We start from the raw sequence: 19,321 nt of genomic DNA on the forward strand, positions 1-19,321 counted from the left end.
GGTCGTTGAGGGTGCTTTGATGTGAAATCAGAAGCAGTGTATTCAGTGTTTTGCCTGAATTAATTTGACAGGATGGACAATTGAATAATTGAATTTTACCAGGAAACTGACAGTGTAGCAGTCAGAACGAACAGTAACTTCAGCTGTAATCAGAATGAATAACAGACAGGCAAAATAATTAAACACTTGATTTTTTGTGGAAACCATTTCAGAGCTTCACCAATGTAGACATAAAACTATTCAGAGCTTTTTTGTAATACCAGTCTATTTGTGCCTGTTCTGGATGTGCTACAGATCAACTGTAACCCACTGTACAGACTCAATTTTGCCATACAATGAGTCACAACAAGTGGCCTATAAGCACAGACAGGATACATGTAGCCAGGCAGCTGATATCAGTGGAAGATCAAACATTTATTTGAGTCTCAGAGAGACACACACACAACTCTATCTACATTGTAAACTGGTTAAGAAGGGTATCTTGTGCCATCTAGAGGATGTTACCAAAAAGGTCATTTCTCCTCAACTTTTTGCTGCACTATGACATGTTCATTTTTTTAACCTTGATCAACTCCACATAGGTCTACATCAGACATGCACAGACATATGTATTTTCCTCATAAATTTTCTCAGAAACCTTTGTCGACCACAGTGTCAAACAACCGTTTCACATGTGGAAGTTTGCTCTGTGATAGTACACTAACCTGAGGAGCATTATCTCCACTCTGTTTCTTTAAAAGCACAAAGTGGGTGCTGCAGATGGACTGAAGTCAGATTATTTGACAGCTGGTCTGAAGTCAGATCCACTACTCACCTACAGCCTTCTTTGAACAGACTTGAAAGTCTTAGCGCTGTGCCAGAGCCCAGGCCTTGATGTGCATGACCACTTTGATTGGCAAACATGAAAAACTATGACTGTTTTCCAATGAGCAGAGACCAGGACTAACACCTTTCAATGGAATATTTCATTGGAAACTTCCCCAGGGTATTTGCTCCAGGAACCGAAAACACAGATGTCAGTGTTTTGACATCTGCCATATTATTTTTTTTTTCAAAAGCCAAGTCTAATCTGCTGCATGCAAATAACAAAATCCAAGCAAAAAATGATCGCTCCTGCATGGTGTCCTCTATGGGTCCCTTCTGGACAACTGGAATTTACTTAGCTTTTTCCCCCAATTGTGCACAGCTCACCTGTCTCTCACTGCAGTGAGGCTAAAGAAAGACTTAAGACTTTTTTTACTTAATAGTTGACCAAGGTCTGTGCAAGATACTGTTTCTCTGGACAGAGACGTCCGAGTGGAAAGTGATGGGGTTGAGGCCACTAAGTAAAACAGATTGGAGCTCTATTACTGATTGGTTGATCAATTGTAATGCACTCTGTAAAAGCTTTTTAATGCTGCCTACCTTTATTTTGTTGAACTTTTTCGGCATGACTGCTGCTTGCATGCCCTGCCTTTATGAACTGTACACAGTAGATATGAGCCTTCTAGAGATGATACTAATATAATATTATATATTTCAAAAATACAAATGGAATGTATATTTATTGAATATCCTTGTTAATGCACACTACTGAATTATCTGATCGGTACATTTTTACTCTTAATAAAAAATATGTACTCATAGCACTTTGCATTGTCGTTCTTTTGGTGTATATGTGTATTTTTGTGTGTGTGTGTGTGTGTGTGTGTTTAGGTATGAGTGACTTGGCTTTCCTTTTCACATAAGCTCTTAATTAAAGCAAGGTGGCTTACCCCACCAATTAATCCTCAGTACATCACTGCGGCTGTCAATCAGGCCCTATGTGGGAGAGCATTAGCCTAACTGGGCCTGCCTCTGGCTGAGCCTGCAAAGAGGCTCACAGGAACATCTTCTCTGGAGAGTCGAGACTAGACTGCAAGTGTGATTTTAATACCCTGACCTCAGATTTCCCACTTCACTGACAGCTTAAAAACTCACACCATTGACAACTGACTCTCACTCTCTCTCTCTCTCTCTCTCTCTCTCTCTCTCTCTCGCACGCACACACACACACACACACACACACACACACACATACGCCATCTGGGGTTCTGATCTGTGAAGCACTATACAAGTTTTTTTCAGCGCAAACAATTTTATCTATCTAAACTATGTGGCAGGTTGATTAATGGCGACTGGCCACACACACACACACAGAGGGAGAGAGAGAGAGAGAGGGAGAGAGACACTACCTGTCTGGACTAGAGTAGCGGAGGACTGACGTAACGGTTACCCTAGCAACCGATTAGGCGTCACCGCTTTCGACAGCAAATTCATGAGTGCGCATTTCTGTTCGGAGATTTTCTCGTCATCTGTAAAGCAAGAGAGGAAACGCCGCAACCGTGAAGCGCTATGAACTAGTTTAGCCAGTACGATAAACCAAATGTCTTTTTACTTTAACTTGAGATGTGGATCTTCATACAGTAGCGGAGCTGGACGCGCCGATCTGAAGAACATCGCCGTGTGGGTGTTGTTGTTGCTAACGTTACGCAGCAGCCAACATGGCTGAGGATGACAGCGAATGGGTCGTGGAGAGCATCGCTGGCTACTTGGGAAGTCCAGAATGGATCATTCCTGTCACGGACTTTATGGAAAACAAATGCACAGGTAAACATATTACCAGCCATGTCCATCCTTGGACATGTGGATGAACAGCAAGAAGGAACGTGTCGTGTTTACTGTTAGCGTGGTGGCTAAGCTAACGCTAACTTGTTGTGACTGCGGTGATTTTTGTTTACGTTTACTAGTGAGCTGTGGTATCTTCATTGCCTGATAACTTTAGCTTGTATTGTGTGAATCTGAATACATGTTGCAGGAATATTTGCTTAGTTGCACTAAACCACTGTAACCTAATGTTAATGAGCATTACACTAACGTTAAATGTAAAGGTAGCTAACGTTAATCACATTACTGTAGCTTAATGGCCACGCAGGTATCTAGCTAAGTTAACTTTAGCAAGATAGAAACCGTACAGCTACCAAAGAGGGCATGTACTGTACATTAGCTTGTAGTCAATGAAAAAAACAACCTTACTTTAAAAACTGAAGTCAAATGATAGACGATATAATGGTAGTCTAATCTAGTGAGTTGCTGTTCAACAAATGTCTGTAGTAATTAACGATCTTTATCCTAATTACTTAGTTTACACGCTGCTGAGTGTTTTATTCATTTGTGCATTTTTTTTCAGTTTTTGATGAAGAAGATGAAAACAAATTAACATACACAGAAATCCATCAGCAGTATAAGCAATTGGTGAGTACAGTTCTTGGTCCAGAAGTCTCAGTCATGCTTTGTTGCAGTTAGCATACATTTAAACATGTTTTGATGTTACCAGAAAGCATTTAATGATGGCCGCAAGATCATTTTATAGCTTGACCAACTCAATGTTCTCTTTTAGTTAAACCTTTTCTTCATTGTGTCCTATTTCCATACATTGTCTCCCCATGACTCATCAGTTTTCATTTTACTGACTCATCAAACACTGGGCTGATGTAAGCTGCTTTGCTCCTGTAGGTGGAGAAGCTGTTGGAGAATTACATGCAGGAGGTTGGCATCAACGAGCAACAGTTTCTGGAAGCCTGCACCTCTCCCTTTGCCAGGTCCAAAACTCTGCAGGTACGCCACATTCTATTGTGCAATCCTCCCTGTTGGTTTACCGCTGTCACCCTGCCAACTATGGGATGGGATTGGCTTACAAAAGCCCAGCTGCCCTGTTTTCTAGTTGTAGTGAATCAGTTAACATTGCAGAGGGTTTGTTTTGGTTCCAAATTCAGTTTCTCTCTCCCACACTCTCCAAGGGGGGGGTGTATTTTCCTGATAAAACAGCAAAACAGGAATTTAACTTTACAGAAATAATCTATACCCAAAAAACACCATGTAAAAAATGCTCTAACCTAATGCATAACCTAGATAAAAAATAAAGCCAATGAACTGGCCATAGCGGGTGAGGCTCTGAAGATGTGGTGGAAGGTGGAAAGTCAGAGAAGCAAGCTTGTGGTTGGGAGGTGACCATATGGAAAAAAAACAGGCTGGCTGGAAAAATCATCACTTTCCCCTCCCTCAGTAACTATCACCACTATTTGAGCAAGGTACATAAACCCACCTGCTCATATAATGGTGCGCAGCGGCCAATAGTGCATGACTGGTTGTAAAGAGCAGCTCATGTTTGTGTGTGCAAGTTTATGGTCTTTATGGTCTTATCAATGGATAGAGCTTGGCATAATCACTGCCAAGGTTTGGGTTTTGATTGCTACCATAAATGTATTAACAATACATTTAGGCGCTTTGGATAAAAGCATCCACCAAGTTGTGGGTGTGTATGTATGTGTGTGTGTGTGTGTGTGTGAGAGAGAGTGTGTGTGAGAGTGTGTGTTTTCTGTATTCCAACTTGTAACTGTTCTAGACAAAAATGTCTTCAAGACAACTAGCCTGATTACACAAGGGTTTAAAAGTGGATATATATATCAAATAAGCATTTAAAAGTGTATTGTATCTTTGCACAGTTTATCCCTAGATCTCCCTTGGCACCGGTTAGGGGATGTAAGGTTGCTGTGCCAGTTTGGCACAGATAGAGATCTGGATTTCAATGAGATATCCAGGAGAGTTTGATCTCATTACAGAGGGTTCCCCAAGCGCCAGCTGCCGGCTATTTAGCCGTCTACTCACATCTGTCTGGCCGGCTGCTTTTATAACTGAATGTCACTATGTTCACACTACCAGAATTTGGTAGTGACAACAGAATTTATGAATGAGAGTGACTGTGCATGTCTGGTACACACTGGAGCAGACTGAAGTAAAATGACTAGACTCAGACAGTGTCTGTAAGGGTAACAGGAGTCACTCCACTCCTCCGATCTCACGATGGCTGGAAATAATGTCTGTAACCATCGTAATGTTTACTTCAGACCAATATGGCGGCTACCATTGCCTGTATTTTCAGTTTATTTGACACCAGTAACACCAGTAACCAGAGGCATCATATTTTCTTTTTCCATCGCAGGAACTTGATACTTTTAACCGCAACATTTGGGCTGAAGGCCGCAGAACTGGAACAACCGCAATGTTGAGGAAACAGACTGGATAGAAAAATTAAGAATGTCTCACAACACTTACCTCCGTCTCTTTCATATTAAGGATGATAATGTTACATAACATAACGAGTTTTGAGCCTTAACGTCACGTAACAACCAGCTGTCCAGTCCCGTTCTGGTTCACACTACTCGGACTAACCGAATCCGCTCTCAAATTCAGTATCAGTACCTGAATTTTTCAGGTAGGTTTTTCAGGTTCACAATTAAAAAACATTATCAGTTTATTTTTCAATTGAGCATTGGTCCTGTAATAAAAATGTTTATTTATGTTATTTTAAGTCATGCTTTCATAAACATATTTAAGGTTTGTTTATTAATTCGGTAAAAATGCATCACCGGAAAATGCATTTTGCCATCTCAAACATCCCTTAGCCAACTACTTTTCCCATCTGGCTGGCTACTCAGAAATTTGGGGAACCCCCTGTCATTAGTTACCACTGAGATCAATAGCTCATGTGTACAAAACAGGTCAAATTCCCCTAAAACAAAGGTTAATAAGGAACAGAGTAGCTCCTCAAGGAAATCAAGTGTTTGCCGTTTCCATTTCAGTTTACTCATGTAGGAAAGTTTTATTACAAAAAATGCAAATACAGTCTCAGACTCATAGAAAACATACATAGGAAACCCATACGCCTTATAAAACATCAACAGGGAGGGGCCATATTGTTGTCATTTCACTCAACTATTTTCATCTTCACATAGTTTATTTTCCTTTACACCATGGCCTGGAGAATATTTGATTCTGTCCATAAAATGTGTTTAACAAACAGTGTAACCAGACAGCTCTGATGCAGCTCCTCACCATCCTAAATTTATAGGACTAGCAAGAGCAATACAGTGTACATACCTACACTGAAAAACAGAGGAAGAAATTAACTAGAACAACTAGAAGTTTTACACTTGGTGCTCTGATCTTCAATATGAAAACAGACCTCATTACCCATTATATCTCAACATAAGATCCCTCATGATGTGACACATTTGGTAGTACTGGAGCCCAAACAATAATGGTATTAGAAATCTGGCACTGACCCTGACTTACTTAAGACAGACAGAGAACCACATCTCAAAAACATTTCTCATCCCTGCTTCTCATATGGTTTGAGCTGGTCTATGGGGTAAAGTTTCCAGGTGATGGTCTTTAATGCTAGCCTGGTATCCAGCCCCTATGAATCGCAGTTTTCAGCATTCTTCGAATTTGCATGGCGATTCATAAGGATTTTCAATTCCTTTGAATTCCTTATGAATCGCCATGCAAATTTGTGAGTGCTGAAAACTGTGATTCATAGGGGCTGGATACCAGGCTACTTTAATGCTGAAACCAAAGACAAATTGCAGCAAAATAGATGCTATATTCTTGGAATCAGTCCATCAGGATTTCTTCTGTTTTGTTAAACAGTTTCAGTAGAGAGAAATGAGAGAGAGAAAAAGAAAAAAAATTGTGAGTGAAGAAGAGGAAAGGAAGACAAGATAAAGAATTATTCCGAGCTAAAATAGTTTATTGCTCTCAGCGAAATTGCCCAATGCCAAATCTGAAAGCAAGGGTCGCTGAAAGCAAGGATGTGAGAAATCAAAGCCAAGTGACTTGATTTTCTACCTTTTTTCACATGTACAGAGATATTAAATCTCTCTAGTAGAAAGAAATTGATCATATCTCAGTCGTGTTTGTCTCATAACTCCAAACTAATGGTCTAAATGTATTTGTTAATTAAAAGCAATAGATCTGATCAGTACTCAGTACCGGCCGATACGTAAAGTTCAGTACATGAAATAAGATGTCACTGACAGAGTGGTGTTAGGGGTCCGTACTGAGAAGAGAAGGAGAGGAGTCAAATCTCAGTTGTCAGACGACCAGCCAGGGGAGGCGGAGAGAGGCCAGTGAGTTGCATTGAGATGTGTTACAGTGTCATATCCCTTTAGACTTACCTCGCTGACTGTGCCAGAAAAAGCTTCATCTGTGATTAAGTTACTCAGAGAAACAGGATATAGGTCTAGGCCTCAATCAGAGACAGAGAGAGAGGGAGACAGAGAGGGAGACAGAGAGAGAGACACAGAGGGAGACAGAGAGAGAGACACACAGAGAAGGAGAAGGAGAGAGAGAGACACACAGAGAGGGAGACGGAGAGAAAGACACAGAGAGGGAGACAGAGAAAGAGAGAGGAGCAGAAAGAGGATGGGGGGTAAGAGAGACTGAGGAAATAAGGAGGAGGAGGAGAAAGAGAGAGAGAGAAGCTGAGCATACAGAGAGAAGCAGGTGACCCAGTTGCGGTGTACCAGGAACGCTGAAGGTATATTAAAGGTTGGAGTCAGAAAGATTTGCCTGGCATTAGCCTAGATGAGGAGAGAAGTTTTGAATAATGACAGAGGGCTAATGTTAACGCTATCTAAGGATTAGGCCTAAGTACAGTTCTGTTTAATGTAGCCTAATTTTTATAGGGTATTCTTGAGCTGAGTGCCTCCTGTGCCACATGTACACCCTGTTCTGATCTACCGGGGCCTGTTGGGCCAAAATACACCAGCCAACAACAGGAACCTGCAGTAGCCATTATCCACCCTCCGTGGTTTAGGTTTAGCCCACTGCGGGAGTTTGATACCAAAAGGATATCTACCATTTGAATAAACTGATCTCTACGCATACAAACTGATGGCTGGCATAAAAATAAAGCACATTCTGCGGTTATCATTAAAGTCTCACTGACATAAAAAAGAAATAATTTTTGCCATTATAATTATCACACCATACACCTATTTGACAATTTACGCCAAAAAAATGACAACTTTATTTATTTATTTATTCTTATTTTTATATCAAATTATGTCCCGCACCGATATCCTGTTTCAACATGAAATACATCACATTAAGGAAGCAAGATGCTCTCAAAATGCAGTTTCATTGTGATTTTGTATACAAAGTAGTTTCGTTTTTTAGGATAGAAATATTGGCAGATGAATGGTTTTAGAGAGTATATCGGCAATCGCACATACAGTGTCCTGGCCCATACTGTACAGTCACAAGTGCTTATCTCTGTCTTATTGCCATTCATTCATTCATCATTGTTCAGACGGTGTTCCAGCCGGTTCTGGCCACAGATGACTTCCAGATGTTTCGCTCGCTGATGGTGCAAAAGAACATGGAGCTGCAGCTACAGGCCCTCAGGGTCATCAAGGAGAGGAACGGTAGGCTAGAGGAACACACACAGACATACACACACACTCACAGGTAGACATACACTGCAGACAAAGCTGGAAGTAATGTGTGTGTGTGTGTGTAGGGGAGCTTCCAGAGTGTCTGATGGATGGTGTGGACGTGATGTCAGAGCTGCAGCAACAGGAGATGAGGATCCTGCAGGAGGTTCTCAGGTAAGACACCTTCTTTCTCTCTCTCACACACACACACACACACACACACACACACACACACACACACACACACACACACATACACACATGCAAACACACAAATGCTTCCTCAGTTGACACAAGGATTGGAATTATTTACAGTGAGCTCCAACAGCAGCACACTGATTATTTGGCTCTATATTCATATCACGACTGAGGTCAAAGTGCAGAGTATCTTGTTTGATTTTAGTGTATTTTCAGCCATATCAACTGAACAGTTAAAGAACTAGTGTCTTTTTGTACCTGCTCCCCCCTTTCAATTTATTCAATAAAGTAGTCATTTTTTTTAAGATGTGGTGTGTGCAATTAAGTAAATATATAATCCAGTGGGTGGGTTCTAATCAGTTGTGATTTTTGATTGGAGGTTGAACTTGATTGTTAATGCCTACTTCAAAATAGCCCAGGGCAAATGTTTACATAGAGATTTTGTGTGGTATAGTTTAAGAAATGTTTGCATTAGTGGACAAAATGGAAGCAATTGGTCAGTCTTCTTATTTCTTAGAGCAATTGCAATGATATCGGCTCTCTGATTTTGACATTGATGATATTGTCCTTGCAAACCTGGAGGAACTTCTACAGTGAATCAGGCTGCATGATAGGAGCTGTAGCAGTAACACTACTCGTCCTGGATGCCCCTCTTTTGACATTCCTGCTGAATCATTTCAGCTTTATGCACTATATGGCTTGAAAATTCATGAAATAGCCTTTTGAATCAAGCTAGCTGCTTCATAAAGAAACTCAAGGCAACTTTTGGAAGCAATCAATTTACAGTAAGCTAGCTTATCCATCTATGGCAGGACTGTTTATTCTCTCCATGCATTGTCACTGAAAATCTAGTGCACAAAAATCGATTTGCTGGAGACTGCAGCAAGTGAACGTGTTTCAATGTTTCAGTCAATCATTCAGCCGTCTAATTCTGATGGATGTGGGTGGAGTTGACATATATATTTAATTGTATATGTCACACCTTGCAACACTGAGATAAATAAATGAATACATAAAAAATTAAATAATACAAATGCAATTGATCGGCTATTTATAAATTAAATAATTTATTTGCTGATGCATTTATTTATTTAGCTGACATTTCACAATCTAATTAATTATTTGTATATTTCTTTAATTATTTAATTTAGTCCAAATAATTCCTCCGTAGTACTGTGGTGGTATGTTGATATTACCTTTTTGTGCCCACAGCCTTTGTGTGTGCAGGTTTCTGAAGCTCCCCCACACTCCTGCTCTGCTCTCTGTCTAATGGGATTTCTCTAGTGGCAGCCTGGCCAAGTAGAGCAGAGTGTGTGTAACGGGACCGCAGTTAAGCTCCTTAGGGTCCAGCTAATTTAGGTTGGAGGGATTGACACTAAACAGTCAACTGAGAAAAACAGTATTTTTATCCCCTTTGTCTTACCTGGGTCCCTTGGCCGCTCATCAGCAGCGTATTATCCTCTGGGATCTGGAGTGGGCCTGGCTAGGCCGTAAGCTTAGGGGTGTGTTCAGGGGGATATAGGTAATGTTGTGACACGTTCAGTTAGAACAAGGAATTAGGCCGCTGACTTCTCTGCAGTATGAATGTAGCAGGAATGAGCAGCGTAAGATAATGGCCAAATGAATGTGTGATAGGAATGACCAACATATTGATTGATTGATTTTAAGAATTTAGAAATCTTGGGTAATCACAACAGAGTAGGCCTCAAACAATTTGAATGCATTAGTTGAACAGGACTATTAAAGCGTGGACTGAATTAATGCAGTGTACAACAAGCTTTCTGTTTTCCAAAATCCAAGTGAAAAAGCCTTCCTCCATAACTTTGAGAATGTCATAGGCACAGAGCTTCCATTCAATTCAATTCCATTCAAGTTCTGTGGTCATAGGCTTTTTTTTATTCCAAAAAAATCCTACATCATAGTCTCTTTATATTCATAGACACTATTTTCACTGTCCTGTATGACAGTCCAATGAATTTTTAGAGTTGTATGGAACAGCAGGGAAGAAAAAGTAGTCCTTTAGTATACTTCTGATGCACATACCAGTAAAGTAAATATGGTCTTTTAGGAGCCTATTGACCTGACCAGTAGAAGTTTCAGAGCCCGTTTCGATTTTGTAGACAGATGCAATATCTTTCTGAGTTCTGTAAGTACAGATTCTCTACAGTCCCACAGCACAAAAACTTTTTTTTTTTTTAAAAACATTGGAAAACTGCAAATATCAGCCATAATCCATGTCAGACAGGGTTGTGAATTGTGACCAAAAAGACCTACATTTTGGTAGATATATATTTCCAATAACATACATAAAACATAAAAAAAACACAAACAAGTTGACATGAGTTGCCAAAGATGGAGTAGACGGAATAGTTATTTTTGAGTGCGAGAAGCGGATTAGTTTGAAAGTTTTGAGTAGTTTTGAGTGTGAAAATTTGATGCACTGAAAGAAGATTCATAGTTAAGGTATTCACAATAATACAAGATTTACATCCTTTTATTAACACATTACATACATGATTTGTAAAAAAAATGCTTTTCTCAAGTGTTGTAAACTGTGATAAGGTTTGATAGGGCACAGGTGTAGAGGAGTGAAGTCTGAGTGACCTGAATTTGTCTCTGATGCCCACTGCAGTGTGGCAACAGTCCAGGAGTTTAGTTAGTCTCATTGTACAGTCCAAATATATTGTTTTGCTGGGCAGTCCAATTGGGCATTCTTTGCCCATCCTTTAAATATCAGTCCTTTTGGATGCTATGGAAATCTTTAGAGGACTTGATGCAGAAAATGCTGAAATAAAGTACTGTCACAGTGATTGTGTCCTAGTCACTCCACACTGTTGTGGTTTGCATTTCCTGTCTGGCAGACAACCCTGTCATTCCCAGTGGGGTTGAATAATTTTTTTTGGACCTGTCCTTTCCTGTAGTGCAAGCTCTACTATCACTACTAGCATTGTGAGTGCTGACCTTCATCCCTCAATGCTTTTCTGCAGGGCCTTTTCAATAACCATCCATGATCCTTATTGAGCAGCTGTGAGAGCTTGTGAAATGACACTTGAGAGGGCATTTTCCACTGCTGTCATAAACTTGAAAGGCCCGGGCAATCACACTAAATCACTTGGTCTTTGTTAGCAATGACAAACACTGACATTGTCTTGTAGGAGATGAGTGGACCAAAAACATGCTGGGAAAATCACCCGACACCATTATCAAGCCACTGTCACTGAGAAGTCTTTATCCTGGTGTTTCCTTTATTTTTACCACATTTTGTGCTTATGTTTTTATCCGTTTTGTTGAATCTCTATCAGATGACATGCAGACCTTGTACATCTTTTCTTGGAACAGTGAAATATTGCACCATCTATTTCTCTCTTCCTCCCTTTCTTCTTCTTGCTGCTCTCTTACATGCTCTCTTGCACTCTCTCTCTTTCTGTATGACTGCATGGTTAATCCTTTGTGGAAGTCTGCTCTAAGGCAATTTAAGCTGCTAATAAATCAAATTAAGGGATCTCTGTGTGAGTCGCACCATAGCTCAGTTACCATCACTAAGTTAGTGTCCTGTTCCACCATAGCCAAAGGCTAAATGGATACTAGAACCTGTTGAACTCTGGGCTAACTAACAGCTACACACTGGAACAGGCTAAAGTGGCTCTAGAGTGCTCTGTAGTAGGGCTAACCCAGACTTGGCTCAACAAAATAATTTACTTAGTCCTGGGCTGATTCACACATTATGAAAAGGGGCCAAATCAGCCCTGGGCCAACTCTTGAGAAAGTGTTAAGACTAACCTGTGGCTAAGAATACACAGTGTGAAAAGCAGAATAAGATTGGACACACATTGCATCTCCCTTTCTCTCCCTTTCTCTCTCTCCTATTGCTCGGTCCTCAGGAAGTCAAAAGAGGAGTATGATGAGGAAATGTCCCGGAGGCTGCTGTTGGAGGAAGAGGTAGGCTCCACCTCCAGCAGCTGCTGTGATAGGCCAAAGGCAGAGGGCCGTGAAGCCCAGCAAGCCACCTCTGTCCCCAGCCAACAAAGCAACACTGCCAAGGTAAGTCACCATGAGCTACATGTACCAAAAAAGACCTGTGACCCAGCCAAACCTTGGGACCTCATGTGCCCCGTGTGAGCCTTGCATTCAAGCCAACTGTAAACCACCCATTCAAGAGAAAAACTGATATCAATATCAGTAAAACCGGCATGTATTTCTGTAGTGCATATTGCAAGTATTTATTCTGTTACCTATGTTGGACATTTCCTGTGTAGGTTTGAATATCGGATTAAATTTGTGTTGGAGTGCCACAGATATCACCCATCATTTTGTTAACGTCTAAAGAGTGCCTGATGATATCAATGTGTAATGGTTAGACCCTGTGTACTTCTCCAGTCTCCCTTTTACTCTCAAAGCCACATCTCTCCTTTTTTGACGTGTCCCCCCTCTCCCATGTGCTGTCTGTTCCATGGTCCAGGCCAAAGCTGAGAAGAAGGGTGAGAAGAGCAGCAGCAGCAGCAGTCACCAGGCCCCTCTAGTGAATGGAAACACTGCCACTCAGTCTGAAATGGTAACTGAATCAGCCATGTAGTAACACACCACAACCTCCTGCCCAAACTATGGATGCACTGATACCTCTTCTTCAATGCCAACAATATCAATTCGTAGTACTCTGTGAAATTGTTTCTTCTTTATTGAAGAGCACCAACATCCTTTATGTGAAAAAAGGCACAAAGTCAAGCTGCTTTCTTGCATGTTAGGACCTGCACTTGGTACTTGTTAACAGATTTTATTATTAGGGAAATTCTCCGATACCAAAACCTCTTTTAGACTAGTGTTGGCCTGATATTCAAAACCTAGGTATCAGTGCATCCTGAGGGCAGACAATTGCTTTCAGTGTTATAGCTTGTATGGTGGTTTGGCCATGTAGTAGCTTTGTAGTTTTCTAGCCTGTAAGGTAGGTTGTTCATGTAGTATCATGGTCTAACAAACATCTGCTGACATCCTAACTTCAGACAAGCCCTAAGCCTTCTACAAGCTGAGAACTGTCGATGGATGGTGTTGTAGCCGCTGGTTTCTAGCCAGCAGTTGCATGTGAGCAGTAGTGAACTGAATTTGAGGCAGCTTCTTCTGTTGTCTGTACTACATGTGTTACAGCCTGTCTGTCCCTCCCCGCAGGTCAACGGCAAACCCATCAGGAAAGAGGAGAAGAAGGTGGCTGCCACAGGAGGAGGTGAAGTTCAGAAAAGTCCAGCCAAGAGCAGCTCCTCTGCTACTGCTAAACTCACCGCAGGTAGCTGAATAACATTAATGTTGTCCCTCTGTCTCCAAATACAGAGTCATTGAAAACTCTGCCTCTTGTTATCTCCCTAAAACTCCCCACCTTAAATTACATCTGGCTGATTTCATGGACATGACTTAACCCTGGGAAAACGCTGAATAAACCCTCATTGCATCAATTTGAGCCAGTGTTGAATTTTTTCAATTCAATTCAGTTCAAACCCGTATTTAAAACTTAAAAAAATAAAAACAAATCACCACAATATATATGTCTATATGTCTGTATATGTATACATTAGACAAGACGAGATTAGTCATTTAATGTACAAAGTAACCAGTCTAATTGCAGTGGGGGTAAATGAGTCCCTGGTTCTTGTTCTCTTCATCAATCTAGTTATTTTCAGTTCAGTGCAATATTTTTCTTGCAAATCAGCCAGATCAACATTCTTGTTTTTTGTTTTTTTTTAAAACAGTGTTTTCTTAACACAGCATTGTCCCTGTAATAATTTGTTTGTCTTTTATGAATTATCTTACAGTATTTTATTATTTTGTTTTATAGCATTACTTTTTTTCACTTTTTGTACACACAACACACCTGCGAAAGATGACGGTTGTCGAATTGAACTGAACTGAACTGAATGTGTGTGTACAGAGTGTGGCAGTAACTGTGTGGAGCCCAGAGTCCTTCCAGCAGTGAGGGCTCCAGTGAAGGCCAGTGAGCCGTCCGTCAGCCCCAGTCCCAGCAGCAAGGAGCAGAGCGGCAGCAGCCAGACTGCAGCCGAGACGTGGCTGGACGAGGCACGCAGGGAGGCTGGTATCTCCAAGCCATACACCGTGAGTCTGACTGTCTGTCTGGGCACCTGCTAAATACCATCATCTGTGATATACTGATATGCTTAATATGATTCACTCTGCTTAACACCGGGCACACACTACATGACTTTAGGCCTGATTTAGCAGTCCGAGAAAGGTTCTTGTGTAACAGAGGCTTAAGTTTGGGTGGGTCAGAGAGGCAGTCTCACCCAGTATTCTAGCCGTCTCAGACATGTAGAAATTTTCAAACGCAACGTCCTAGTAGTGTGAGATATGTACAGACAGGTTTTGAGCATTGAGCAGCAATAGTCGGAGAGGAAACCAGGCGGAAGAGGCGGAAACTACAAAACAACACATCATCATCCAGCCTTGAAAAGGAAATTATTTGGGCTTTTTATTTTACCTGCAACTCTCTTTCAATGCAAAATGGCACTGGAGGCATTCAGCTGACACTTTGAAAAACCTATACTTAACCTAAACTTAACTTACCCCCACCATAACCTGCACTTTTTACATTATGGTATGGTTTCCAAAATTCATATGTTTGCCTGTGTATTAGGCAAACATATCAGCTGTACCCCTAGTTCATCTCCCCCCGCTCTTCCCTCCAGGAGTTGTCAGCGTCCCAGCAGGAGCAGCTCCAGCAGAGGGCGCTGTATCTGCGGCAGCAGCGAGACAAGCTGCAGGCCCTGAAGAAGGAACAGCAGAAAACCAAGCAGACAACCACACCAGAGGAGACACCCACCAAGCCCACACCAGCACCCCCCACCCCGGTAAATACAGGACCTAATGACTCCAAAGCCAGAGGCTCATCCCTGCTTTTCATTTTGGTTGTCTTTTTATCCTTTCTTTTAATTTAAAATCTTCATTCTTGATTTCACCTGTTTTTCTTTAACCCAATTATCTTAATTTTTCCTCCTCTTCCTTTTTCTTTTCCTCCTTCTCCTTCTTCTAACCCCCTCCACTGCCTTCTCTTGACTTTTTAATTGGGTTCTTGCTCTCTACCCCCACCCCCCGTCTCTGCCCTGGTCTGGCCTGTCAGGAGGCAGTGGGCCAGTCCCAGAGGAACGGGGCCTGTACCCCGCCTCCACCAGCACAACACTCTGCCAACCCCTCCAAACAGAAGGTGACCCATCAGCTGGCTTTGCCTGATGTGAACGTGTGTATACATGTACACATACACACATTTGGTGTGCTGCTGTAATTTGCCGTACAGTTCTCTCTCTCTGTCTTTCTCTCTTTCTCCCCGTCCCTCAAGCATGGAAAAGGAATGGACTGTAGTCTGAGCTCTTTTACTCCATCTGTACTCCAGTCCATTGCTTTTCAAATGAGGTGTAGAGAATGAGGCCTCATTTTCACTGTGGCTTAAAACCACAACCTTTGCAAAACAATTTGTATTTTTAAGCTATTGTATTGAGAAGTAGCATTTTCAATTTACCTTCTCCTCATGAGAGGTACAGCACACTACAAGTATTGAATACAACTTTGATATAGGACACTTTTTTTCTACCCTAACCTGAAAATCAGTGTCACAGCTGTTGAAATGGCATCCTGAAAATGAAGCCTGTGTGTAGACTCCTAGCAGGTGTGGCATAGCCATTGCCAGTTCCAGCCATTATGGTCTAGTTTTCTAGTCACTTCCTCTATCTGTCTGTGCTTGGTTGTATTCTTTTTCTCACTTCCTCAACACTTTGTCTCAACCCACTGGTGGCGAGGCTAAGAGCAGTTCATCTGGAGGGGTAAGGTCATAATTTATCTCAACTGGTAACCACTGTGCCTGGTCTGGCCTCTCTCCACAGGAGATCTCTGCTGAGGAGAGGAAGAGGCTACAGAAGAGAAAACATCTGGCTGAGAAGCTGAAAGAGGAAGTAATCAAGAAGTAAACGTCCCCTTCCTCCTGCAATACTCTCATTTATGTCCTGTCCCTTTCACTCCAGGCCTCAACCTCATGGCTTCCTGTACACCGCCTCCTTCAGTCAGATTGTTCACATTATGTGACACAGATCAGGGCTTTTCCAAAAAAAATTTTAGGGTATGAGATCTTCCTTGTTCAGTCGAGAGCCTGTGGAATTGACATTAACTTTTCATTGCTGTCAGCACAGGAAAAACGTACATCTTTCTGTCTGTATATATTTTGGCTGGGCCTGCAGGTGGTAGTACGCACAGTTGGAGATGAGCCCAAGCAATGGATCTCTCTGTTAAGCCAGTTCTCAGAAAATGTTAGACATATTGAAATGCTCAAGGCATGTGATGCCTGTATGTGTTGCTCGTCCAGTGGAGGCAGCATGCTGCCGATGTTACTAGACTCGAGTGTTGAAACCAGAATGGCCCAGCCATCACTAGGCACACCTAGTCTCGTTTCTCTGTAGACAGCAATCAAAAGATCAGATAAGTGGACCATATGGTGGAAAACATAGATTCAATGTTAGGCTGTGAATGGCAACTTAAGTCACAACTGGCCATGTGTTATATCAGCGGGTTATGGGGTGATGCTGGTAAAAGACAATAAGTGTGGTTGTCTTATGTCAAGGTGATGGGAACATTATCTGGTATGAGTGTACAGTCTTGTTTTCCACTGTCTTTAGCATTCCCAGGGAGAGGAATCAGCTGCTACATCGTATAGCTGATTATACTGTAGCTCACTAGTCAAAGAGCGCTGTGAAGATGAACAGACTGGACTATCGTGTTCGTGAAGAGGCCAAGACAGCAGTGCGCCGTTAAGATTTGTACGAGGAATACAGTATTTATCTTCAAACCAATCTAGAGTCTTCACTTTAAATAATCATAATAATGCACCATTTCCTATGTAATAATATCATGTATGCTGTTTAATAAATCCAATTTTATACAAATTACCTTGGCTGGGCTCTCAAGTTGTATGATGACTGTAAGGCTACAATCAGTTCATTAATACTTGGGCTGGGTTTCCACAAAACATGTTAGTCTTAAAATGATCTTGGTCCATTTGACTTTCCACAGAGCAAAGAGTGTTGTAAAACCAAGATGCTACTTGGGGAAACCCACTGCTGAGCCATGTGTCTGAGTTACATTACTTAAAATATATGAAGACCCAAATTCAGATCCAATCAGCGGTTGTTTGGTTGATTTTTGGTATACAGTAATTCTTTTATTGTATTTATTTTTTCATTTTTATTGCATGATGAATTTGAGGTTGTTCAGTTACATTGGATATTGAAAATTTAAAGGTTAAGAATATTGTAAGAACCATCTTAAGAATTAGCAATAGCCTATAGGTATAGCACAGACAGTATAGGGACGGTACTTAGTGTTAGGATTCTGTATACACTTCACATTTGTTTAGGCATGGCATCTTTATCTCCATCTTTGCACATTTCCAGAAAATTACATTTGATGACATCAAGGATTAGTGTCGTTTCTGCTGTTCTGCTGCTAAAATTGGGAGATTACATCTTGACTTAACTGTCCAAGATCAAAACACCAGTATATGGGAGCTCTCTGTAAGGATGAATTTTCACAATTTATTGCTGTTAAAGTTACAGGCCTTGGGTGTCAGTCTTGTTCAAGCCATTTTCATTCAATGGGAGCACTAAAATTTAAGAGGAAACCTTTTGTGTTGTGCTTAAATGTTTTTTTGTTTGACGATATGAATTACTACCAAAATATCAGGAGGTGCCAATACTGGTAATGGAATCTGTACCAAGGACCTAATATTACCAGTGCAGTGAGGAAAATGTATTGGGAGAAATGAAGGGCCCTGGGATGAAGCTTGCTATTTTGAATCTCTGCTCATCTTAATCACTTTAATTTATCAATATGAGAGGGTTAATTCCATAGACATGATTCCTAACAAAAGGCAAAACAAGAGGGTCATTGCAACGGAGGCAATTCCAAGTATTCATGGAACATATGTTTTGTAGATCCAATTGCCAATCTGAAAACTTTAAAATAAAGCTAGATTCACAAGTTTAATGCCAGGGTCACATTTAATTGGAAAACTTATCAAATAACAAATGCATACAAATGTTACGAATGGAGGATAGTGGTAGTAAATGCACTTGGTACAAATTCATCATGGGAGAGAAAACAAAAACCAACGGTGGTCTCTTTAACAGTCGTGTTAATGTTGGGTGGCACTAACAGACAGCAGCTGTGGTGCAGAATGCAGGTGGAGCTACAAATCACAGATACCTTGTTTTCTCACTCCTCGACTCCCAAAAAGCACATTGGCAATGATGGCAGTGTTACTTGCACTTACTCTGTTCCTTGCAGTTTAACTCTGGTAAGTGAGAGGCTGCAGAGGAAAGGCTGCATAATCTAGCTCGCAGCTTTTGCATTTCTATTCCCTTCATCTGACTGTTTCAATGTGCTTGTGGCAAGACCAGGAGAAGATGCAACAACGCATGAAAATAGTTTTAACCTGTCCCCGAAATGCCTCTTTTCCTCCTGACACTGTCGATCTTCTGTTGTCAGTAGGAATGTTCAACATAAACAGCACTGTTCAGTCTAAAAGCTACATTACTCCTCCTTTGGGGTTAAACCGTGTTCCTGACCCAATAAAAACCAGCTCAACCACTCATGGAGTTTCAATGAAACTGTGAAACTTTTTTTTCTTTCAACACTTCCTTGATCTGCAAGCAAGTCTATGAGACCAAGGAAAGGTTGAGAGAAAAAAATGTAGCTTTTTAATCAGGGTCACTTCTTAAAATCGCAACAGATTCAGCCTTGGAAATAAGCTTGATGAGTCTGACCTTGACCCACTGGCACTGAAT

At 41.2% G+C, this 19,321-nt stretch overlaps 1 protein-coding gene across 1 annotated transcript; it reads left to right on the forward strand.

Moving 5' to 3' along the window:
• The first annotated feature begins 2,274 nt into the window (after window positions 1-2,274).
• On the forward strand, window positions 2,275-17,406 carry cfap36 (cilia and flagella associated protein 36). The gene is made up of 11 exons (XM_071537308.1): window positions 2,275-2,628; window positions 3,209-3,273; window positions 3,535-3,636; window positions 8,174-8,288; window positions 8,384-8,471; window positions 12,377-12,536; window positions 12,955-13,047; window positions 13,656-13,770; window positions 14,410-14,591; window positions 15,182-15,343; window positions 16,370-17,406. Exons 1-11 carry the CDS (start codon window positions 2,523-2,525, stop codon window positions 16,451-16,453), a joined length of 1,272 nt encoding a protein of 423 aa, XP_071393409.1. The 5' UTR covers window positions 2,275-2,522; the 3' UTR covers window positions 16,454-17,406.
• The last annotated feature ends 1,915 nt before the right edge of the window (window positions 17,407-19,321 follow it).

Source organism: Centroberyx affinis, unplaced genomic scaffold, assembly GCF_046629955.1.
Source record: "Centroberyx affinis isolate AG114_WGS23_722 - 3 ecotype Tasmania unplaced genomic scaffold, CSIRO-AGI_Caff_v1 ptg003015l_1, whole genome shotgun sequence".
NCBI classification, from domain to species: Eukaryota; Metazoa; Chordata; class Actinopteri; order Beryciformes; family Berycidae; genus Centroberyx; species Centroberyx affinis.